Raw genomic sequence first — 25,657 nt, 5'->3', positions numbered from 1 at the left:
GATCTCCTCTGAGAACCCCTGCTTTATCGGGGCACGTGTCTTCAGTATCTATAAAGCTGATTTATTTTCAATCTATAATCCTGATTTATTTTCAAGTTTTAATGTTTGAGTTTCCAGAAAACACATAAAAATCTCCTCAGCCTAGCTATTTAAACTCTAGTCTAACAATATCTAATATTTAAATTAATTACTAAGGCTTTGTGGTCTCAATAATCGGTCATGTCATGTCGGTCATCGGCCAGTGCTACGACAAATATCCTCATATTACCTGCCTCAGCAGCTTACAGTGAAACGTTACTGTCGGCCAACTATTTTCCTGTGACAAACCCGGAAGTTGTTTGCCTATCTCCCTCTGGCTGGAATCAGGAGAGCACCTCCGACTCCTCTAACTTCTCCAGATTGTTGTATAAAGGTGAGCTCCTGCTTTCTGACATTAAATATTGAACATGCACAGAGCTAACTTTGAGTAAGGTGGCGTTATTTCCATGTAATTATTGTCTTTCGTGCGTGTTTGTGGCTGAATATCCTCATTGTTTACATCCGACCGGCTGCTGTGCTGCTTATAAACACGTGGACAGACTGGAGGGACACATGCTAACATGGGACATGTGGAAGTCAATAGTAATTATTCACTTTTCAAAGACAGTTTTTCGAGTGTCTTTCGTTTTGAGGGCAGTTAAAATTTCCCTCGCTTATCATTATCTTCCTAAAGAGCTAACTTGCGCCTCAGTCTACTTGTTAGCATTGCCGTTAGCATTTAGCTAGCTGGGCTATGACCAAGCTAGCTACATTTAATTGCATACTTACTTATTAAACTGAGATATCTACTGGTTTTGCTTGTCACTGTAGTGTAATCAATCGTGGGCTGTGTACTCAGGACCTCGCCCTGTCACTCTACTCTGCGTGTGTTTCTCTGAACAGCCAAACACCATGGCAGCCAGACACCTTCACCAAAATCAGCAAATAATGCTTTTATTTTTTCCCCCATCATCTCTTCTAAATTCGTCTCCTGTGAGGGATTGATATAAATGCATTGACTAAACACCTTGCTGCACACACAACAACATACTGCACACACAGCAGACTTGTCCAAGTAATAAAAATAAATTCTTCTATTGAAGTTTGAATGAATGATAATTTCATACACGCATTTCCTGTTTAAGCACGTTTACCACTGGCCAAGTTAGTGTGATGGGCTGGCCAGTAGATTGGTGCTCCATATTTGGAAATGTCGAGGTTATTAGTATTCATAACATTCATAACCAGACTGCAGACGTATACATCAGATCAGCACAGGGTATGTCACCAAAACATTATGGCTCACTCCCTTTTGGGGGCAAGAAAGCTGAGGATCCCATATACAACAGTGCGGTTTATGTGTTTTTGTAGTACAGTTCTGAGAAGTTTATATTTATGTTGCGTTAAACAAACCATTATTTAGTAGATATGTTTAAGAAATATTCTGTTACCTTGCCTAAAACCAAGCATTTGCAATACCTTAATAAATTAAGGTTAATCAGTCAGCAGTCATGCTCTTTCAATCTTCCCCCTTCCAAGTGAGCCACCACAGTGATCAGACACTGCTAATGTTGAACCAGGTATCGTCAGGCTTAGTGTTGTATGCAAATAACAAAATCTGTTAATAGACAACTGTTGATTTAAGCTAGACTGAGATTTAGTCAGGACAACCGCGACCTGGCCCCGGATAAGCGGAGGACAATGGATAGATGGACAACAGTCCTACGCTGCTGTACTATAACGTTATGACTGAACTCAAGCAGCCTCCCACTCAAGCTAACATTAGTTTTCCATCATTAATAACAACTTTCATTTTTTGGAGGTTCATATATTCTTACTGCTCTTCTCTGGAATCTTTTCCTTTCCAGGGAGGATGCAGAACCAGAGATTGCAATGAATTTGTATTATTTGTTTTGCATTTTCCTATCTTTCCCATTACATGAAACTGCATGTGGCCTTGCTGACCCAGGATGAATGTTTTGCTGGTCTGATGTATAACTGCTCTCACAAACTGCTCACTGTTTGTGATCACTCTGATCAATTTATTTTTCTTACCAATGTCAAAATGGTAGCATTGCATCCTTTTTCTGAGCTGAGTATGAGGCTGTTTTGATGAATTGAAGGCTGATGTGACTGTATCTTTAGTAAGAAAAGTGCAGGTGTTGCTAATACATAACAGTGGCTCTGACTTTTTGACGTCTCCCATGACAGTGTGCAATGACGCAAAATCCTGAAACTGAAGCAGCTAAATGAAATTCAGACATCATTCATTTTATGATTCATAAGTGTGCTTTTGCTTTTGTGACATGTCAAAATGTTTTCTGTGAAAAAGGCCTGACAGGAATCAGGGAGATGTCAGTCAGCATGTATGTGTCCATACAGGCCTGAGCAGGGCTTTAATTGGGTAGATTAAGTGAACACACCTGTACTGGTGAACCATGACTGTGCTGGGGCTTTAAGTACTTTACATTCTACCACTGTACAGTAAAACACAGTCAGTCATTTGTCAGCTCCAGGTCTCCATGGATTGCTAAACTTCAGAACTGTCGCTCTCCCTCACCACCCGGGAAGACTCTTCTTTCTGTCCCTTTAATCCCCGGCGGCCGGCTCGTGACCGTGTAGCGTGGCGTTTCTGCGGTGTGTGCGGTTTGGGAGCCAATCATCTCCAGCCATCATGGCACAGACACGCAGGACTGGACAGAGCAATGGGCCAGTGCGTCTTCTCTGTCCACTGTGTGTGTGTCTATGTGTGTGTGTGTGAGAGAGAGAGAGAGAGTGTGTGTGTGTGTGTGTGTGTGTGAGAGAGAGAGAATTGGAAAGAAAGGGAAAATTAGTGACACAGTGCATGTTTCACAGACTGTAGTAAAAAAAAAAATATATAGTTTCAAACAGTCATTCAAAATGTTTGTTTACATCATCACCTGGAGCTGTTTCTTAACACCAAAGCACTGATAAAACAGTCTACAGGTAAAAAAAAATCTAGGTGCAGCTGATCCTTGCTCCCGTGCTCCAAGCTTCGTTAACAAGCCCTCATGGATTTCTGAACAAGACCAAAGTCTGTGTCCATCCTGTAATTGATGGTGGCCTGTGTTCTCTTATTTTTCAGTGCTGGAGATAATAGTTGACACAACCATGTTTGCATATGATGGTTAGTTAGGAGAGAAAAATAATTAACAATTAATCCAGGTAATAAGATATCCTGAAGTAGTGGACTGGGGAAAAGACAGATTAATTTAAATACATTAAGTGAGTGGTGTACACAGATTTTAAATGGAAAAACTTAAAACAACAGTGGTATTGGATTGGTACTTGTTTTTTCTTAATCAATACCTAAAGTGTTGGTGTCATAATTAATATTAGGACATAAAAACACACTGATTATTATTTTTTTATTTGTTCATCATCTTATGTCAGGACACAGAAGTTGGCTGCAGCTGCATTCTTCTGATCTTGATTTTTCTCTTTAGCAATTAACAGTTGTGCAAAATGCCCAAAAATGAAAACTGTGGTCCTAATAATGAGTTGGAGCCATAGACTGTATATGAAATAGGTTGAATCCCAATTTAATATACGATTTGTAGTTGAAGTAAGTTGTTTCCCCCTGCCCGCTCCTCCCCAGGCATGAAAAAGTTCAGGCAGGCTGCAGGAATACTGCAGGGGTGCAAGACAAGTACAACATTGTAAATTGATAATAACAAGAAAAGATGAGCCCTCCACTCTAAGTAGATCAGCTGTTTATAACTGTCAGTTGTAGGGTTGCACAGTATGGTTTAAAAAAGAAGTAATTTTGCAGTTATTTTGACTAAAATAGTGATTGGCATTTGATTAGTGGGAATTATTGTTTTTATGTTAGTTTTCATTTTTGCTGAAAAAAATTTGAAATTAAGATGGTCTGGTATTTGTACCAAACACTTGATCTGGACAACAAGATTTTTTGTCCAGGGCCTCTGTCCAGCACTGTAGTATGTCATTATAATGCTGTATTGACACACATTTTTCCTTTTTCAAAAAATTGTGATTTGGCTCTGGGTCTGCAGTTTTGACATTACACTTGGCAATTTTTGCAATTTCGCTAATATTGCCATTAACTGTGCAGCCTTGGTCAGTTGTCTGTCAATGTAAAGCCCATTATCCTGAAAAAAAGCCCACTTCTCTGAAAAAAACACACTATGGAATTGGAGTTCAGTGACTGCCTGTCTCACCGTCTCTTATTAACGCTCATAAATTGACACTTATTCATTCAACAAACCTTCACCATTAAATTGAACTCTAATTAATGTGAAACGCCAATATCAAACCACTAAATATTACTAATGAGGTTGACAAGTTGCTAGAAATAAATTATCAGTAGTTTACTGCTAAAACAATTGGTCGATGAATCAATTAATTTAGAAAAACATAGAAACAACAACAACAAAACAACAACTATTTTGGGGAGTGATTAATCGTTTCGCCATTTTATAAGCATTTTTAAAGCATTTTTTAAGCATTATTGCTGAACTTTACCCAGTTCAGGCTCCATGGTTGTGAGGATTTGCTGCTTGTGATAATAAACTAAATATCTTTGGATTTTGGACTGTTGGTTGGACAAAATGATCCATTTGAAAGTGTCAATTCAACTCACTTGTACTATACAACTGGACAACTTTTTTGTCCACGGGCCAAAGGACTAGTGAATGAGTGAATTGTTTCAATAGAGCTGTTTGTTCCTCTAAAGAGCAATTTTAATACACTGTTACAATATTATTAGATTGTAGAGTTGGGCGATATGTTAAAATTGTCTGAACGATCATCGTCAGCCCATCCTTCGGTGATTGGCTAATTCTGCAGGCTGTTTTCCTCTCCCTCGTCACCCAGCTCAGAGCACTCATGGTCGGTTGAGTGGGTGTGTACTGCGCTGCTGGATGAGAGCGTGGTGCAGAGCAGAGGCTGTCACTCTGCAGACTATTACATCAACAGAATGAAATGACAAATATCGCCCTAAAAATTGGCCAAAAAAAGCAATCAGCGATGGATGCAGCCCATCGTCAATAGACGATAAATTCATCCAATCACCCAACCCTATTACATTATTACACATTGTACATATATTATTTTTACTTGTTTCTTTGGATTGGATAACAATCATTTAGTCTTTGTGATGACTACAATATCTATGTTTTGTGTGTTTCTTTCCTACAGTCGGCTCCATTCCCTGGACTCGCCATCTCCCCAGGTGTGAGTGTTTGTGTGAGTGAGCGTTGATAAGGTGTGCGTGCATGTGTGTGTGTATTGTTTGTGTTTTGGGGTGATGTACTGTGCGTTTCAGGATCGGGAGGAGTTGGAGGACGATCTCTATCAGGAGGATGATGGGGACTCTGAGGGGTCGGAGGTCAACAGCGAGCTGGAGTTCCACCTCTACAGCCAGCTCCACTACTCCTCTAATGTTGGAGAGCAGCAGGAGGATGAAGGAGACAGCCAGCAGCTTGAGGTGACTGAAACGACTACAGACGTTGATGGAGAAAAGGAACTCACTGGAGAGAGCAAGCCCTCGTCACCTAACACGAGCAAGTTACGACAACACTTGAAGAAGAAGGGAGAGAAAACAGATAAACAGAAGAGGGGTAAAAGTAACCCTAATGGTCAGAGGTCGTCTTCATCTTTATTTGAGGAGGTCATTGTGATTGACTCCGGCCCTGATGTCATCACCATCTCTGAGGGTGACACAGCTGATGACGATGAAGGGATCTGTGCCTTAAAGACTTCCACCCCAGCCCAACAGGTAAAGAGCAAAGAGTGACGCAGTTTGTGACTGCTTCACTGTCCTCTAATCCCCGCCCCGTTAATTTACTGTTGTTACGTCTGTCCAGCTTTACATTCATACATGGCACATATGGAGTTTACATTGATAATGGTATCAGATTTACTAGCTGAAATTTTTCACAGATTTTAGACAGTGGTAGACAAAAGCAGCTTCACATTTCTGGTTGGTAGCTGTTAATTTGGCGGTCTGTAAATACAATTTGGGCAGGTTGAAAATGCTGTATCCAGCTGACTTTTGAGAATCCTGTAAAAGGGGCCTTAAATATTTACTTCATAGTTAGATAAATAATATTGTGCCAAAAGACTGAGGCTAAAACTACAGTCCATGTTGCAGGCAAACAGTCAGAATCTGCATGAGTTGATGATGCATGCAGAGGTCATAGAAATAGAACCAGCATTGCTCTCGTATTTTCTCTGAACATAATCTTGTTCGGCTGCTTAGCTTAGATAGGCTACTGTAGTTTCAGTAACTGTGTGTTTTGGGGTTTTAACATTGTATGAGAAAATGCTTTTATAATAAGAACTAAAGAGATCAAAACTCCAGCAACACTTGTAGTATAAGGAACAACTTTATTGTGAGACCATTGTGGACAGAGGTTGAGGGTTAACCAAAGTGTTTTGCAGTTTTACTGAATAAGTTCTGATGTAGCAAATGTTAACTCTCGTGACTGATCTACCGTGATGGCATTTGTCTAAATGCAGGTTATTTAGATAAAAGTGATTCATGTAAGACATCAGTCTTTAATAATGTAGACTGTGAAATACTACTGATGTCTTCTTACATATATATCTATCCAAGGCAGAGGATATCTTGAACATAAATCGTAAACCGTGATATGTGAAGTCCCTCAGGGTTCTATTCTTGAACCTCTATTACCTCTGTTGCTCCCTCCAAGGAAAATCACATATGGCAATAATGTTGCTTGGCACAGCTCCGCAGATGACACTGAAGAGTTACGTAGCTCTGTCACAAAGTGTCTATGGTCCTTTAGACTCACTCTGTCAGTGCTTAGGGCAAGTGAATAAGTGGATGCAATTGCATTTCCTTCAGTAAATTACAGGCAACACAGAAATTTTATTTGGCAGCACAGAGGAAAGAAGTTGAAGATAAAAAACCAAAATTAGAAATCTTGATGTTTTAATGTGCTCAGATCTGAACTTCCACAGCCAAATACTATGTTTGGCTAGAAAAATTTGGAGCAGTGGTTTTCAAACTTTGTGTGTGCAAGGCACACCAAAGGACATGCCAAAAGCTCAAGGCAGACGTGTTCATATCCATGCAAAATAGCCTCTATAACCGACCCAACCAAGAGAGGCACCAAGCCAATCAGAAGAGTTCCCAGAGTGCTGGTGGGGAAAAAGTAAGTTAAAAAGTAAGTAAGTAAAAAGAAAGGCGTCAGTCAGTCAGGGCCTTTGATGTGTCACGCGCTAATAACTCCCACAATCTAGAAACTGCGCAAATGGTGAAAACCGGGGTTCGCTTTGACAGAAAGTTCTTCAAGATTTTTCTTAGGGTATAGAATTTACCTCTGTATTCAAAATGAGTGCACACATATATAGTACATAAAAATCATTCATAAGTTTTTTTATATTTGTATATTGCAGTAATAATGTTTGAATCCCAAGGCACACCTGGCCTCTAGGCCCACCATGACTCTGTACACTAAAGTAACCACTGGTTTAGACATCTTTATTTGCCCTCCATCTGGAGCACCTACTTGTCATAAAACAGTCTTTTGTAGAAGAAGGAGAAGAAGGTTAGTTGGTGGTGTGTGTTTTTCACTTCATGCACATTTCATGTTTCCTTTACTCTGAAGTCCTTTACACAGTGCTGCTATTTTCAAGTTACTGTCCAGTGGCCAGTTTCAGCGAGCTGATTGGTTGCTGTTGAGCTGCAGCAATCAGTGGGGCACATAGCAATGCTAGTAAATGACTTGCTGCTTTAACGGAGCATTGCCGAAAAGTTTAACTCTACCTACAAGAAAGTATGTGAAAATGTTTAACAAATGCCTTTTTTGTCTCACTTTTAATTCATACCTAGTTAGTGGTTTGATCAGTTTAGTAAGGGATGCATTATGGTGTAACTGAAAGCTTTGTATTGATGTCAATGTTATGGTTGTTGTTTGGTCATCTAGGGAACCCAGAAAAGGAAGAGAGATCTCAGTGAGCTGGTGACAGTGGACTCCAGCAGCTCAGAATCTGATTCAGAAGAGTCAGAATCAAAGTCTGAGTCCGATTCATCTGAGCTGTCTGAGTCGTCGGATTCTTCTGATTCGGATGGTCTGGAGAACTGGATGATCCTGGGTCAAGGGAATCAGGATGGAGACCAGTCCATCTCGCTCAACCTGGAGGGAGTACCTGAAAACACTGCAGGTGTGTCTTTTGTTTACGTGTGTACTGTCTGTACTGGCTATGTTGCGAATTGTTCCGACCTCTGTGGTGTGTTTTTGTACATTTGAATGTGTGTGACCGGGAGAATGGAAGCGGTGAGTAATTTCATATGGTCCAGCTCATTCAAAACACTTAACCTCACCTGCAGCGCATTGATAAGGAGCGGGCACAGCCACGAGGGCTACAGTGCGAACAATCTGTGTGCGTGTGTGTTTGTATGTACACATGCAGCATCTGTGTCTGCATGTTTACAAATTTGTCAGCTCTTAGCATTCCTGGCACTGTCTGCCCAGCCGCTAGCTTCTCTGATGCATCTTTAAGTATGTTTGTGTGCGTTATGTATTGATATGTGCGTGAGGGCTCGTGCGAGTGTGAGCATTTGTGTTTATAAAATATTCCGGCTCTAATCAGCATGCATGTGTACATACACGCGCATACCAACAGTCGTAACACTAATGCCAAAAACAAACAAACGGAGAGACAACAACGCAGGAGGAGAGGGGAGGGGAGGTCGGAGAGATGGGAGTAATCAAAAAATGAATAAAAATGTTCCCTGCAAATCTCTTCAGATCTACACATTATCTTAACCTGCAGCCTCAGCAACCTCTCCAGCTCCTCTCCAGCCCTCCCCCCTCCTTCTTTTCCCTCCTACCTAACGCGCTCCCATCTCATTCTTTTATCCTATTTTCTCACTATTGTGCTCTCCCACTCTCCCTCTCTCTGTGTCTCTCTCTCACCGTTTCTTCCTCATTTGAATTTCCCTGGGCTGATGTTTCTGCAAGAGTGCTCACTGCCTCCTCTACACACAACTGGGCTAAAGGAGGGGGTCTGGAGCTGGTGGGAAGGCTCGAGGTTTTGGCCTGGTTTTGGGAGGAAAGGAGGATTTTAGGTCTCTGTCTCTCTTTCTCTCGCTCTCTCTCTCTCTCGTCTGGCTTCTCTCTGTGATCTTTGGAGCTTGACCTCATGTCTGCACATGGGGGGTCATGGGTGTGGTGTGGAAGGGGTCTTAAAGTGGGAGAAATGGGGGAGGGTTTAAGCAAAAAAAAAAAAAAAGGAATTGAAGGGAAGGAAATTTTAGGGGACGAGCCTCCATAGTCTTGATCTGGGAGCTAATTCGATACTAAACAGTAAATCTAAGCAGGTTTTGACTGTGTGTTGTGCATTTACACTGGAAATGTGACAAAATATATTTTTCTTATTGATCACGAAAGAGCCAAAACCAACCAACATTCCTCATTCCTGTGTCATAGTGCTCCATTGTTGTCCAGAAAAAAAACACACCAATGACCCACATTGTTGCACTGGATGACATTACAATGGACATGATCACTGTAGTTTATTTTCAGTCCAGCACAAAATGTGTGTTAATCCGGAGCTGAAAATAGTCCCCAACAAATGCACTGTTTATTCCTATTTGAGTAACATAACCAGAGTGCTCTTGTTCTTGCAAACTATTTAGCCTTTTTTGAAAAATGTATATAATTATATATTTGTAAGCCATTTTAAAATTGTGAAGTCTTTGCCTTGAGGCTGAGAGCCGAAGACTGGATAGGAATGTTAGACAGCACTGAGAGACAGACAGACAAACAGACAAACAAAACCAAAAACTTGTTGGTTTTGGTCATTTGGTCATTGGTCATGCAATTTGTTGTGCAGTGAGTGGGTCATTATTGCGTAATAAACCCTGTCGGAGCTGCATGTGAGTGGAGGGGTCTTGAACCTTGAAAGGGTTTATTAAGCAATAATGACCCTCTCACTGTACACAGTTATTTACGAAAAAGAAATAAAAAAATAATTAATTTAAAAAATATTTTATTGATTTAAAAATTATTTATTGCTCCCCGAGAGTCTATAATTAGAACTGCATCCATAGCAACAGTCTTCATAGGAGCTGTCTGTTATACCTAGCAATGGTCTAAAATCAGAAATAACAAACCTTAAAATGCCCAGAATCAAGTATTTTACAAAGCTGTGTATTAAAATAAACTATAGAATACACCAGGAAGGGTCTCTCGCTGTGTTTTTTAGCAGAAGCCTTTGCTAACTTCACCAAAACAACACCCTCATTAAAAGAAAGTCCAGACTATTTTATATGGGGCTGTATAAGGTACTTGTGGTGCATTACTTATAGTAGATGGCGGTAGACATGCCCCAGTTTGGAATTTGAAAGAACTTCACACAATAACACAAAGTAATAGATTGAGGCAGCGGTAGACCAGAAACTTCTGTACTCTGTGATGTAAAATTACTGATTTTTGCCTATGGAGTCTGGTTGGTTTGGAGCTGCTTATGTGACGGCAGTTTCTCATCAGTAAAAGCTGTTTGACAGCAAGGTAAAGCAGTGAAAATATTGTAAATGTACCATACACTTAACCTGATTTTCTTTAGCTGTCTAATATATGTTTTTTGCTGCGGACCTTGTCCACAGCAGTATATACTTAGCATTCTACACCAGTATATTTAGGTTTACTCTTCAAACAGAAATTCAGGTTATTTGCTGTTTCTAATTCCTTAAATGTGAAGATTGCAGCCTTTCTCTGTTTTATATCTCTGTAAATAGAATATCCTTAGGTTTTCAATGGTTGTCGAACAACTTTTCTAGCCTTTTTGTAAACAGAAGGAACAGTAGATTAATTGAGAAAATAATTATTGCATTAATCGATAATTGAAATAATTGTTTGCCCCTGTGGCAATCAGAAATCGTAGTTTGATGGGTGTCAGTCAGTTTATGTATTACATTTCCTTTCAGTACATAATAGTAAAGCATTGATTTCATGTGTACTTAATACAAAAAAGTATACTATGGCAATTAGCATATAGTATATATTGTATAGTGTGCAGTATTTGCTTATGTTATATTAAACTGGGGCACAGTCTTGGCTAGGGCAGCACTATGTGGTAAAAAGATAATTTTGCAATTATTTTGGCAAATAATGCAATTGCAATACGATTCACAGTAAGAATGAGCATTTTTGCACCACAATTTTCATTCACTTAAGAAACAATTGATATCATGATGATGTAACATTTGTTGGGATCTGTACCAAATAAACATGTTTTCTTATATCTAAAGAACAAGATTTATAAGCCAGAGCATCTCTGCAGCACTACAGTATTTCACTATAATGCTGTTGTTGGATATTGCACTTGACCATATCTGTTTTGACTATTCTTCTTCTCACCCTCTTTGCTGGTGTAGGTTTGTTATGCTTTAAACTGTAACAGTATACTAACTTATTTTGTGCTTCTGGGAATTTGTTTCACATACCCTTTTTATTTTACCAAGAAATGGAAAGAGAAGGCCAATTTTTAGGTCACTGAGATATGGCTGGTTGAATTCTTATGACTACAATAGGCGTTGCATCCATAACCCAGGGCTGTTGGCTGGATATAAAGATTGATTTCTGTTTTTTATATGCCATGTTGTGTGTTGACGCCTGTAGCTGGGAGCCTCAACACATTTGTGTGTGTGTGAGTAACAGGTTTGCACAGCAGTGACTAATAGTATTTGTACGCCTAAACCCCATCTCAGCATCACCATCAAATCACATTCACTACACTTAGTCTCAGCCTTTCACCCGACAGAAATTGAATCCTTTCATCCTCTTTCTCTCTCTCTCATACCGTCTCTCCTACATGGTCTCACTTGTTCACATACTTTTTACAATCTAATCTCTTCTCACTCCCTCACATATGGTTTTTTATCAAACACATGGACACACATGCACACACGCGCAAGCTCGGCGAGCTATCTGTCACCTGGCCGACCGTACAGGGGGGGCAGCTGCTGGTGGGTGGATCTGTGGGGACACTGGATAAGAAAAAGAGAAAAGATAGTAGAGAAAAGGGGGATGAGCGAGGGCTGTCTGCCTGTCCGGCAGCCATGCAGCAGCAACCAAATGGAACAAGAGAGAAAAAGCAAGGGCTTCCCAAAATCCAGCTCAGTGCCTCTCCCACCATGAGAGGTGTGCGTGTACATGCCCGTGAATGAATCCGGGCTGTAGGCGGGGTGTGCTGAAGCTAAACTTGAATCGTAAGTGGTTAAACTTCACTCAGTGGTCACACTTTTTTTTCCTTTTCTCTCTGTTGCTCCCCCCAGTTCTCTCCTTTGCTTCTTTTTTTGTCCCCTCGGTCTTGGTCAGTGCACACCAAACTTTGTTTGAGGCTTAGAGAGTCAGCTCTGGCTCGCTATCGGGGTGGCCGATCACATCAGACTGTGTGTGTGTTGAAGTGTGTGTGTGTATGTGTGTGTGTGTGTGTATGTGTTTCATTGAAGTCTTGGTGAATTAGAGGAGAAGGGAGTGTGTTTGTGTGTTTGTACCCAAAGGTTAGCTCCCTCTCTATCTCACAGAGGAGGAAGGTAAGCTCTTCTCTTCTCTTCTCTTCTCTTCTCTTCTCTTCTCTTCTCTTCTTCATCTCTCCTCCACTGTTTTGTTCTCTACAGTTTTTTGATGTTGTTCATACATGCATAGGCATAACAAAATGTATTCATTGTGTCAAAAGTGTGCGTTTAAACCTTTATTATGAGTGTTTTCTCTCTCTACTATCATAATTGTGTGAATGAGTGATGCTCTTTTGGGCCTGCAGTGTTTTCCTGCAGCTTCTTGTACTCTGAGACCTCACTTGGCCTTTTGTGCATTGTTAAGTGTGTATCATCTTAACGCACATGCCAGCGTACTGTACGAACAGAGTGAAATATGGATTTAGTTGGCTTCTCTGTGTGTTTGTGGCTGTGGGCATCAGGATTGTAAAATGAGATTACAATGGTATTTTGGGTATCACACTGTGTGTGTGTATGTGTGTGCATATGTGTATTGTGGGTGTGTGGGTGGGCGGGCGGGCGCTGCAGAAGGGAGGCATGGATAGGATCAGCTCTTATCTTGGCTGCCCAGTGCCACACGAGGTGTAACGCCACACCCACACTACCACACAGTGTGTTTGAACAGGCACACACACACATGCACCATGAAATCGCTGTGCCATAGTTTGACTTGTATTATCCAGTTTTTACAGAGGATATGCAAAATAGATGAGAATACTGTGCAGGCCTAATATTAGCGCATGCAAACTAAGTTGTAGAAATTCAGTTGAAAGTGCGACGCTTTCGTTTTTAAAAAAGCCGTTTGATTGAACAATCATTTGATGCCGGTGGCCACTGAAATATAATGACAACTGTAATCTGGTAAATGAAACAGTGGTTTTCTTTGTAATGTGAAAAATCCCCTCTTCAGTAAGCCGTCATGTCCATTATCGTGTCCTTTGAGTGTTCTCTGAAGTCGGCTTCTTATATTTGTCAAAATAAATTCAACATTTGGCCTCTGGTTATAATTTACTTACAGATAAAGATGTATGTTCGTTGTTTAGAATCATTTTAGCTCAATTTTGGCCATTTTTTTCCTTGTGCTATTTGTTTTTCAGACTCGAACTGACCCTGAACTCATGTTCACTCACCTAAAAAACTATTTTACTATTATGCACAACTGCAAAGGAAGCTTAAATAAATAGCTTTTTTTCTGTCTCATTTCACTTTTCATTGTTCCTCGCTTGTTTATGTCATTGCTGAGCAGATCTATTGTCGATTCAATTCTGTCAATTGTGTAATAGTTCTGTTAGCTTAAACCCAAGCCCTCTAGTTTTCCCACTGTTTTCCTAAAACAAATTGTGGAGAATTAATTAACAGCAGAAATGAGGTCCTAGAAATTCAGATCAGAATGTGAAGAATCACTTGAGTTTACATCCAAAGAAATCCGGATAGACGGACGGACGGCGGGGCTCAGCATCAGATGCAGGGAGAGTGAGATGAGAGTGGGTAAGCTAAAGTGGATGAGACAGGCCTTGAAAAGGATCGGCCACGGTTTTGCTGTCGGTCAGGGCCGGTTTGTCTCTGTGCTAAGATCTCTAAGAGTGTCTCTAACGCGGCTAGGATCTCTGTGTGCACACACGCCGACATCTAATGCTGTCTTTTTGTCAGTCCGTGTGTTAGTTCTTACAGTCGAACCATCTCAGATAACGCTTGACCTGATGTGGCTCCATACAGAAACCGCAAATCTGGTTTCGACGCCGTGTTTTTCCAAGTTACATGAAACAGATTTTTATCTTGTGTGCCGTTTCAGATTTGTAACCTGTCAGCCAGATTTGAATCAGTTCGTTTGAAGCTTTAAGTTGATTTGAAAGTGTGATGGATGTCATACAGGCAAAAAGTTGGGTTTTATATAATTATAAAAAATTAATTTAACTGCTGACTTTATTGTAACATTTTTCTGCTTCTACTTGTGTTCATATGGCAGAATTTCTCAGATAATTAACCCTGCTATTTGTTACTGCAGACATATTCTAGTTTGAGCTGCGTGCTTCTTCTGCTGTTTTTCTTTTGTGCTGATATGAGTTTATTTATACCACATTTATCTACATCTGCTAGGGCCAAGTCATCCTGTCTGAAAGTCATCTTTGTCAAAATAATCTATGAAAATTTCTCTATTTTTTTTTCTTGGAAACTTTGACTAAAAAACACCCACAGACATCTGCGGTTGCGGCTGCAGGTGCTCATTTGTATTAATGCGGCTGTTTGTTCTTCAGAGTGCGTAAAGGGGCAGCATTTAAATATAATCTAGTAGAAAACATATCGACCAAACTTACTGACACCCACACGCACACACTTACACAGCCGGCTGGGCATCTTGAAACCAAGATTTTGACATTTTTTTCTTGCAATTTGATTCTTTTTAAAGCTATTTATTAGGGGCTGTTTAATATTTTGGGTTGTGGAAATGAGAGGACATTTTAGAGTGAAAGTGAAGGTGTGATGCAAGGTTGGATGTTGTGTGTGTTGGAGTGTGAAAGTGTGTGCATCTTAAGACAAAAAGAGAGTGTGTGTGTGTGTGTGTGTGTGTGTCAGCCGGTGTCAGCCTCACCACGCCTGAGGTGAGCCCAATAACCGTGCCCTGGCCCACTGGAACGAAGTTTCACCGTCTTTAGTTCCGAATAGAAAAAGAATGTGACATTAAATGAAATAGTTTTCAACACGGCACGGGTTTTATGTGGCGCTGTTGAACTGTGGGTTTTTGATTTTTGTGATTTCGAAATGTCAAATTCACTGCAGAAGGTGTCAGAACGAATGCAAGGTGTTTTATTTTTTATATCAAAAACACACAACTGCTCGTTTTCAGTAACTGTAGCCTGGAGGAAGAGGTAATAAACTGGAGACCAGAGGGTCCCTACCGTAGTTTAATGCGTGTGTGTGGAGGGGGGGATAGAATAGGGACTTCTTCTTTAACCTTTATTTAACCAGGATATCCCATTGAGAGAAGGAATCCCTTTTCTAAGGAGACCTGCAGCAGACATTGTGCCCTGAAGCTACTGGGTAAGACATCTACACACACACACACTGAAACACACTCATGTATGATTAAATAAAACTTCAAAGCCTCAACACCTTAATCCCGCATTGTATGTTCTGACGGGCAGTATTTTAAATGTCGCATTGTTAAGTGCCGTTCAGTTTGGCCTGATTTACACCACCCTTTTTCCCGTCTTTTTCACTCCCTGGTGGATTTTCACCACCCGAAGACCTGAGAAGAAGGTCGAGAGGGAAAGGGACGGAGATGAGAGTAGGAAAAAAATGTCAATTACAATTACCAATAATAATCATTATAATTAAGCAATCACTTAATAGGAAATCAAATTATTGTGGGGGGTGACAGTGGGACAGAGGAAGCTCCCGTGGGACTGTATTAATTTCTGTTCTTTTATTTGGCCGGAGAACTTTCCCCTTATTGTCTTTCCTTGGCTTTTTTTTTTAGGGCTGGGAGGGGTCGTCGAGAGGGCTTTATTAACTGGTAGCCTAGGGTGGTGATATTTTTTGGGGAAGGGCGGGGGGGTGTGGGATTGAGGAGGAGAAGCGGTTTGGAGGGATATGTATTAATATTAATACGTTTTTGGGATGAGGAACAGGAGGAAGAAGGGGCGAGGGTGGGGGAGCAAAGGCAGTCATGGATCCACAAAATCACCCCTTCTCTCCCCTCGCCTCGTTCGTTGGTTCGTCTCCCCCTTTTCCTCTCACCTCTTCTTCATCGCTAGCAGAAAGCTGTTTTGGATTCAGAAGTTCAGTTTAACAGTCAACAGGATAAGAGAGAGAACTCCAAACACAGAAATACACACATTTTAGGGTTAGTACGCTTGCTCCGGTATGCAAAGGGTTGCCTAATAATAGCAGGCCGATGTTTTTCACAAGGTCCCAGAGGATGATCATGTGTGTGTGTGTGTGCGCGTGTGTGTTTGAGAGAGAGAGAGATTCTTGGCAGTGTACCACACAGACACAAGTGTGCCCGTTTAGCAGTTTCCTCTCCAGAGGCTCCTGGCAGTGTGTATGTGGCCATTCCAAGGCTTCTCCCCATGTCTCTTAATTAAGGCACTCGTCAGACAGAGACCAGCTGGGCCTGGTCTGGCCTTGCTGGCACTCAACATATTTCAGTCAATCTTGCTCTCCTCGTCTTTCTCTTTCTCTTTCTGTCTCACTCACTCACTTTCTCTTCATCTTTTCTCTTCCCACTTTGCTGATTTCTCTGACCTTTTTCTTGTGTTCTGATTTTACCCACTGTTGCGTATTGTTTCTTGTGCTATATGTACTGTGTGTTTATTACATGTGTAAGCTTAACTGGTTGACCTTTCTGTCGCACCTGCCTTCAGTAAAGCACTAATTAGGAGTCCCATTAGGATCTCAGAGCTTGCAAGGTAATAGGGCTTTAAATACCAGGCTTTAGGTGTTTAGGTGGAAAGATTTAAGTAGTCATCATGGGAGGAAAATGCCGTCTCTTAACAGATAAAACGTGACTATTTCTTCTTTATAATATAAGCATGTTTACCTAAAAATCCACAATTCCAGATCCAACAACAGGCTAGGCTGAAAGGTGCCACTTGTTCAGACTGAGATGGGGAAAAAGGAGTCTATCTTATTATGACCCCTGGTTTTGGAATAACCTGCAAGCTGGACTCAATGTACACTCCCTCATCTCTTTAACCAGTTTGAGATAAAGGTTTTTATTACAAAGTGCTCCTGCTATTATATGTAATAAATTTTGGCACACATTTTCTGTGTGCATTTCTGTAATGTGTCGACATCGGTCTTTTATATTGTACTATTTATCAAGTCCTGTCTTGTATTTTTTTTTATTGTATGTATTTGACATGCACTCGACACGTAACGTTGCTGCCTTCACCATTGGAATCTGGTTAACAGGTTAATTAAAGGTTAAATAAAAAGTAAAAAATAGATCAGGAAGGAAGTGGAAATCGAACAAGCAGAAGACGATTCTTAGTTCAAGGTTTGTTCGTGGACAGAATCTCGGTGCACACAAACACATCATAGAATCTGTAAAGAACACAAGAACTCCCGTTCCTTATGAGGGCCGTGTCTTGGCAAGAATCTGGCGATACGTGTCATGAGGCAGGGGTTATGATTCAAATTATAGCAATACATTGTGATACTGTATAAGCAAGGTAATAGAGTGCTATTTTTTAATTTAACTTTTAGAAAACTGTGATGGTTTAAAGAAGACACCACCATATGAATAAAATGGGGGTTAAAAGTATATTTTTTTTATGTAATCAGTAAAGTAAAGTTAACAACACTGCTATCTAGTGGTTAGTGGTTTAAACACAACACACTGAACGACTACCTTTGGATGCATCACAACACTGTAGTTTTAGAGGTGCCACAAATTTCAATAATAAACTGAAAATTGATCGAAATCAGCAAAGTCAAATTGAAATTAAAGGCAGAATTGCAGTTTTCTCAGTATTTTTTTCCTCTCCACCCCACTTACCTGTGACATCTTGTGCATGTCTAGAGAGAAGAAAAACACTTCAAAGACATAACAGTCAATAAGCTACTCTGTGTTATTACACTTGATACTATATAGACTGTCTTTAAAAAGAATTTGAAAACATAAATGTTAGTTGTCAGGGCATAAAACCAATAATCTGTTGATGTTTAAAGTCAAGACTTGATAGTTTAACAACAGCAGAGGCATCATTGCTGAAAAAATAATTTAATCAATTCACCAAATCGAATTGTGACTTTAAAATCAAAAGTCAAATTGAACTGCAGAGTCATGACACTGCTAAATTGATACAGTATTGCAAAACACAATACTACAATACTCAAGTGCATTGATAGTTTCTTACACCCCTAATAGAATTGATAAAGAACACAAGAACTTGGACTTATATATACAAAGTGTGAGTACATATGCAATAATTGTCGATGTGTGTAGCATATGTACATTTTGTGCATTAACGCAAATAAATTACATTCTTTATCCTTATATGGACAAACTCAGAACTGATGAAATCCTAATAGCTTGAGAAACACCTACATCTGTGAAACATATGGTCTAGTACAGTAAAAATAGAAAAATAGATAGAGTAGAAAAGAGTTGAAAAAGTTTAGATATAGGAGTATACTGAAGATATTAATGTGAAATGATCGATATCACAAATGCAAAACATTAAATATGATTATTTCAGATCAGCACACAAAAGACATCTGTCACCTATTTACTATATTGCTTGAAATCTCACAAAAAATGTTTAGAAACAGGATGTTCAGAAGATTTTGACTGGCAGTGTACTGTCATGCTTGTTGGATGCTACTTCCTCGGCCACATCTCCTCTGAGAACTGGCACTAAATAAGACTGAAGCCCACTCACAGTCCTTACGCATACATGCTAAGAAGTAGCATGTGTCTGAAACAAATGAATATTGCAAAAAAGACCATTTATTCAGCTGCCATGTTGATATGTAATAGCATTGTAAACACAGGTTTTACTAATACTGCTATTCAAAGTCCCATTCCATTTAGTGGAGCAGAGACTCTCTAGTGAGCCAACATGCACAATCGCAGCAGCCTCCCTCTGTGTGACCTGAATGGGACAGAAACTTAATTAGTATCATAAGTAACACCTGTGTTTAGACTATTATTTCATGGCAAAATTGCTGCTGTGAAAAAAGTCTATTAGATTAATGGGACTGATGAGGATAAAAGCAGTTTAATCATTTTCAGCCTATTCTTCACTCACATTGTCAAATGTAGGGATACTTTCAGTGGTTGCTTGCTTGAAATCTAACTGAAAACAATAAAAGATTTTAACTGGCAGTATAACGCTGCTTTCTCGGCCACATCTCCTCTGGAAACTGGCACTAAATAAGGCTGAAGCGCACTCACAGCCCTTCAGCATACTTGCTAAGGTGTAGCCTGTTTCTTGTACAATTGAATATTTCAGAACAGAATACAACTAATGAGTATTTTCATGAGCCATTAATCTATTAGTCTATCATTCTCTTGATTAATTGATCACTTGTTTGGTAAAATGTCATAAAAAAGCAAAAAATGTTGATCAGTTACCCAAAGCCCAAGGTGACATCCTCAAATGTTTTGTTTTGTTCACAACCCAAAGATTTTCAGGTTACTGTTACAGATGAGTAAAGAAACTTTCCATTTGAGAAGATCAGAAAATGTTGACATTTTTGTCTTTTAAAAAATGACTCAAAATAATTAATCGATTATCAAAACAGTTGCCCATTAATTTTATAGTTGACAACTAATTGATTAAGCGACTAATTGTTGGAGCTCTATACTGGTGTGACCATAGTGAAAGGATTTTAATGTGACCGTAAGCGGAAGTTAATTTATCATTAATATTTTCAAAACGAGCACAAGGTGTCTCAGAAATTCATCACTCCACCTTTCTTCCCCTAACCCTTCAGCTCCACCCCTCCTTCCATCCATCCCATCCCTTTATTCCTCCACTCCCATTCCCAACCATCCTTCCATACAACTAGACCAAGCCCTGGTTACGTGGCTGTTGCTATGCCGGGCTCGCAGGGTCAGGATACATGCTATAGGCTTTTCTGTGCTAATCCAGCTTGTATCTAGGATGTGTTTGAGAGGTCACACAGCTGACAGTAAACACCGTGTCCATTTTCTGCACGTTCAGACTTCCAGCAGAGACACCTGATGTGTCTAAATCTAGTAAACAGTGATTATTAGTGGGATACATTTCCCTTTCTTGGAAAAATAGCCTAGCAATAGTATGACCGGTCGTCCTGACACATCTGTGCACCTGGTTTATAACATGATGTGTCTGTGAATGAAGTTTAAGTCTTTCCTCGTGCACGTGCTCTTGTGTGCACACATGCCTGTGCATTAGCACACCTAGGCCGCCCCTTTATCCAGGGGATTATGGTTAAATGGAATGCTGAGATTCTGGCAGCGAGCGACCGATAAAGCCGAAGTCGGTGTTGGGAGAGAAAATTAATTATTGAGGATAAAATCAGAGCAAAGGAGATAGTTACCAACTCGTTGGGGAGTTTAGTCATTGATATTTCGGTGCAGGCTTCCAGACAACACGCAGAGTTCATCACACCCTTAATGTGAGACTTGTTTTGTGTGTGTGTGTGTGTGTGTGTGTGTGTCTGTGTGTGTGTGTGTGTGTGTGTGTGTGTGTGTGTGTGTGTGTGTGTGTGTGTGTCTGTGCGCATACACCCACAACACGAGCAGGGCTTTGCAAACTTTTAAAGGTTTTGGTCAGGGATCTTCAAATAGAAAAGCATTTGGGTTTTACGCAGTCTTTACATACTGATTTAGGTTTTTTTTCCCCAATGCGGATCAGCTTGAAAGTTCAGGGTCTCCTTCAGCTCCTGGTCTCCTCTTGTATGGTGTTATACGATATACTAGTTGTATTTATCATTAAATATAATTTAAAAAAATGTTTTTCATCTTTCACATTAGTTTGAACATGATTTATGAACTGTCTTGGCATAATTGAATTTAGATTTCGACAAATTTAATGGAGTAAAATGCAAAAATCTGTAAGAAGCTAATTTATAAATTAATTTGATTCATGGTTCAACCATGCAAATGGTTGAAGTAATCCTACTGAGAATGCAGATTTGATCAAATGACAGGTTTCTGAATTTCTATGAATATTGAATTCAAACACATTAATTGTAAAATTTGCTCTAGAAAATACTCTCTTTAATAGAAAATCCTAAATCCCGACTGTACAAGTAAAGAAAATATCCCAAACATGGTAGAAAAACATGGTTTTATTTTTGGTGCATGAGAAAAAAAACAATCTGCCTGTGTTAAAGAGGATCTTTGTCAAGTATACTGATGGGTCCATTGTTAAGTTTGGGATTTAGAAAATGAATAATAACAATGTAAGTAACTCCAGAAGAGGGACCAAATGTACACAAGTCTTTAGGTGCAAGATAAAAAATATCACTGGAGGGTACAGAGGTGAAAAGTCTGCACACTGTTAGGCTTCAAATAAACATTTTAATCTTCTTTTAGGACATTCTCTTTAAAAGCACAGACTGTCATTACTGAAATGTTTAATTCACTGTTATGATATAGTTTGTTTTTTTTCCTGGCACCCAACTTACCACAAATATACCATCCTGAGATTTGTGTCTTGGCTTTCTTCTTGGTCTGTCTTTTTGGCTAAATTCTGTAGACACCAAGTCACTAAGTAGCAGCAAGGTCTGCTTTGATCAGACTAACGGGATGAAATACTGTCTTGTTCCAGCAGATTTATCAGCATTCTTGTAGTTTGTAGCTGCTTTACCTTTGTACAAAACAAATAATGAAAATTTAACAATCACCAGACTCTTGTACTGTTACATCTCACTGTTTATGGGCCATAGAATGAAAACTGGAAAAGTAATATAACCTGGAAAAGCTTTGGCATGATTTTCCGTTTTTTTTTTTTTTTTCCATCCTCCTGAGTGGTCAGTGTTACAAATCAGTTGCGAACAAATAACTGCCTGACCTTACAGGACTTTCTGTATCTAGACAGATTTGTGTGTGCGTGCGTGCAGGTGAGCGCATTTTTCTCCTCTGATTGCAGACTGATCAATAGTAATTGGGTTGAGTGTCTCAGGCCTGTTTCTCTCCTTTGTAGTGGGGGCCTTTTGTAGGCTGACACAGGGCCAGGAGAGAAAGGGGGACACGGGAGCGAAAGAAAAGGAAGAAAGACGGGGGGAGATAGAGAGAAAATGGAGGATGTTTGCAAGTCGACGAGCATGACTGACTCCCTCAACCAAATCTCCGGATATTTATTCAGCATTACTCACTAATCTAAAAAAATCTTCCTCCCTTTTCTGTCTCTCTCTTCTTCTCTTTTCATTCACACTCCTCCACACTGCAGGGATGAGTTATGTGTGTGTGTGTGTGTGTGTGTGGGTGGGTGTGTGTGGGTGGGTGTGTGTGTGCGCGGTAGGTTTCTACTGTAGGATGATCTTAAAGAGGTGTGATAAAACAGATAACTTGTTAAGATGTATTAACAGGCTTTTCAGCTCTTCCTCCCTGCTTGCTTACAAACACAAGCGCACTCCTGGAGTATCTCTTCATCCTCCTCCCCCTGCGATTCTCTCTTCTTTTATGACTTTCATAAAAGCGATGTGTGTTGAGTGAGAGCGGCAAGCTCCAGCGGTATTAGCAGGGAGGCATTAGGCATAAACTCTAAGGTATATTAAAGCAACGGCCCTGTTGTTCATATAAACACGCCAATTCAATTTAGCCTGCCCCACGGGGAATGGGATTTCAGCAGCTACCGAGAGCAGGAGGGAGGGAGGGAGGGAGTGGATGAGGTAAGACAAGAAGAGGAGGTGGGATGAAGGGATCTTGGGCAGAAGAAGAGCAGCAAGAGGGGAATAAAGGAGAGGAGGAGAAAGGAGAGGGAAAAGAGAAGAAGAGATGTGAAGATTGGCATATGGGAGTGGCATGGTGGCTAGTTGCAAGAATTCATTATTGTTGTTGCATTAACTACCATGACGTAAGAACCTGTGCGTTTTTCTGTGCATGTGTGCTATTAAAAGTAGCATACACATACACATGCATGCACACACACAAACATAGAGAACTCACACCCTGGCAGGCAGAGGGGGCTGCCAGTGTCAGTGCACCCGTTGCACGCTTGGACAGAGCGTTATGTGGGAAACCCTACAGTTATATTATTCAATCCAAATTCAAATGGGCTTGTCAGGAAAGCTCCCGCTTTTTATTACCTGTCAGAAAAACCAAGGGATGGACGGAGCAGAGGGAAGCAAATTAAACGACAGTAAATAAGACCCCCTATCTCTGCCCTGCTCTCCCCCTGCCATTCTTCCATTCCTCCCTGTATTTTGGAGGCACACATTCACACATTTAGAGATTTTGACAGCGTGTTGTTGTTCGGCTCTATCTGTAGTTTACCTTAACCAGGTTTTATCTGTCAATCAGATGCAGAAAGACCTAATTATTCTGTTCATCACTGAGTACAATCTGTACCCAATATGGAATCCACTAAGCCAAGGACTGGATTTGATATTAAAGGAGAAATCTTTAATATATTTACTGTAATAAATCATAAAATGACCATGATATGTCATGAGAGATCAAGGAAATATGTCAAGTTGAAATACTGGTTTCTCTGTCAACAACACTACAGCTGCAGGGTCCTTTGAAATTTCTATTCCAGGCTGGAATAACTATTTTTGGTTGCTTTATGTTAATTAGCAATTAATTAGAGTTCAAATTAATGCCAAATGTTTGTCGAATTAATAGCCTTTTTGAAGCTGTAGATGTTCATAATGGTTAAATTGAACAATATGTTAATGTAGTCTGGCAGGCAGTGAGACAGACAAGCACTTAACTTCAACTCTGGAATGTGTATTTTCGGAGCAGTGGGCTTTTGTTTTCAGAATAAGCGACCTAGCTTTACATTGACAGATAATTGACAGTTATAACCAGCTGATCAACTTACTTTGGATGACTTGTCGTCACTTGTTATTGTCAATTTACGATGTCGGGAACGTCCTGCACTCCTACGGCGCTCCTGCAGCCTGCAGAGGTTTTTCTAGTCTGAGGAGACAACTTGCCTCATCCTTAGATCGTGTATTGAATAAGGATTTCAACCTATTTAATATACACACTATGGCTCCAACTCGCTATTTGGGCTGAATTTTTTTTGTGCCCGCAATTGCTACATATTGCTTCTTTAAAGGAAAGGTCTGCCAGACATTTATTTAGATGGATTTTATACACTTTTGACATCTATAAATGAGGAATCATGGGAAATCAAAGAAAAAATTGGGGGGGCTAAAGAGGATTTCTTAAGGATGAGCTCTGCATGTGGAGAAGTGGGGGTAAAGTGTGGTGTTTCCTCTGATTACACACACACACACACACACACACACACACACACACACACACACACACACAACCTGAACACCCACAACAGTCTCCTCCCGTCTTGCCCCCTTCAGCCAGGCATAACCTCTGCCATCTGTCCACCCCCCCCCCCCTCTCATCCTGCTCCTTCTTTTTCACCCTCCTCCTCCTCTGCTCTTCCTCTTCTTCCTCCAGCCCCCACACTCGCCTCTGTTCATTTAGTGGCCTGTTTCACCACCTTCACTCTGATGGCATCCAGAGAGACATGGAGAATTTAGTGTTTTCCTTGAGGAGTCAGTGGGACATTTCTGAATCTGCACTAGGGATGTCACAATACCAGAAGTTTAGAAGTCGGTGCCAATACCAGTGAAATTCCACAGTTCTCAATACCATATTCAATACCACAGTGAAACAAAAACGGTAATGAAATTCAGCCATTGTTGTTTTTCTGTGCCATCTGAATTAAAAACTCTACTGAGGTTAGTCACGTCTGATAAGTAATGAAGTGCAAAAGTGATTTCTGTAGCTGAACTTTGAATTTAAGCTGAACTCCAGCTGTAGTTTAAATTTACTGACATGATGACAGACCATTAATCTGGAAATATTTATTTAAAACACTGGTATATTTTAATGACAAATGACACAGACTCAACAGTAAGCAGTCAGAAAGGTACCCTACTACTGCAAGCGATGGCTCATAGTTGGCTTTATAGCCATGATGCCTGCCTGTCCCGTTTCACTCCAGAAATACGTCACGATACAGAAGCTAGAAAATCTCGAAATGTCTTCAACACTTGTAGGCATATATGCTGTGTCTGTCACGCACAAAAGAATTGAAGAATTGCATCACCTCTACCTACGGTATGGTAGAAAAACTAGTACTGTCACTTTTTCTGATTTTTGGTTCTCATGACTTCCCTAATCTGCACAGCAGCCAAAGTTAAGTTTTTCAGCAGAGGTGGTGTGAAGCAATGGCTGCTGTTTTCTCTTAACTCATGCAACATTGTAATTTATTGTCAGTCATTCAGAGATCTGGAAATGAAGGCTGCATGAATTACTGTAACATGACTATATGGTTTCAACCACATCACATGACTGCAGAGCTCTTACTCACTGAATCCTTTAGATCTCTAAGTATCTAATACCTACCATGTGGGCAGCTCTGGCATCATCATTGGGTTATTGGGTTTTAGAAGTAGAGTAACATCTGACTAAGCTTCTTTTTTTGAATGCTG

The 25,657-nt window shown here is 40.3% G+C and overlaps 1 protein-coding gene across 1 annotated transcript; it reads left to right on the top strand.

Moving 5' to 3' along the window:
* Positions 1–310: 310 nt before the first annotated feature.
* Positions 311–8,281, top strand: LOC146329998 (uncharacterized). Its single transcript, XM_084715407.1, has 3 exons — positions 311–412; positions 5,200–5,779; positions 7,956–8,281. Exons 2-3 carry the CDS (start codon positions 5,309–5,311, stop codon positions 8,277–8,279), a joined length of 795 nt encoding a protein of 264 aa, XP_084571533.1. The 5' UTR covers positions 311–412; positions 5,200–5,308; the 3' UTR covers positions 8,280–8,281.
* Positions 8,282–25,657: the final 17,376 nt, after the last annotated feature.

This window comes from Lutjanus erythropterus, chromosome 3 (genome assembly GCF_056507025.1).
Source record: "Lutjanus erythropterus isolate fLutEry1 chromosome 3, fLutEry1.hap2, whole genome shotgun sequence".
Lineage (NCBI taxonomy): Eukaryota > Metazoa > Chordata > Actinopteri > Lutjaniformes > Lutjanidae > Lutjanus > Lutjanus erythropterus.
This window is presented reverse-complemented; position numbering and strand designations above follow the sequence as displayed.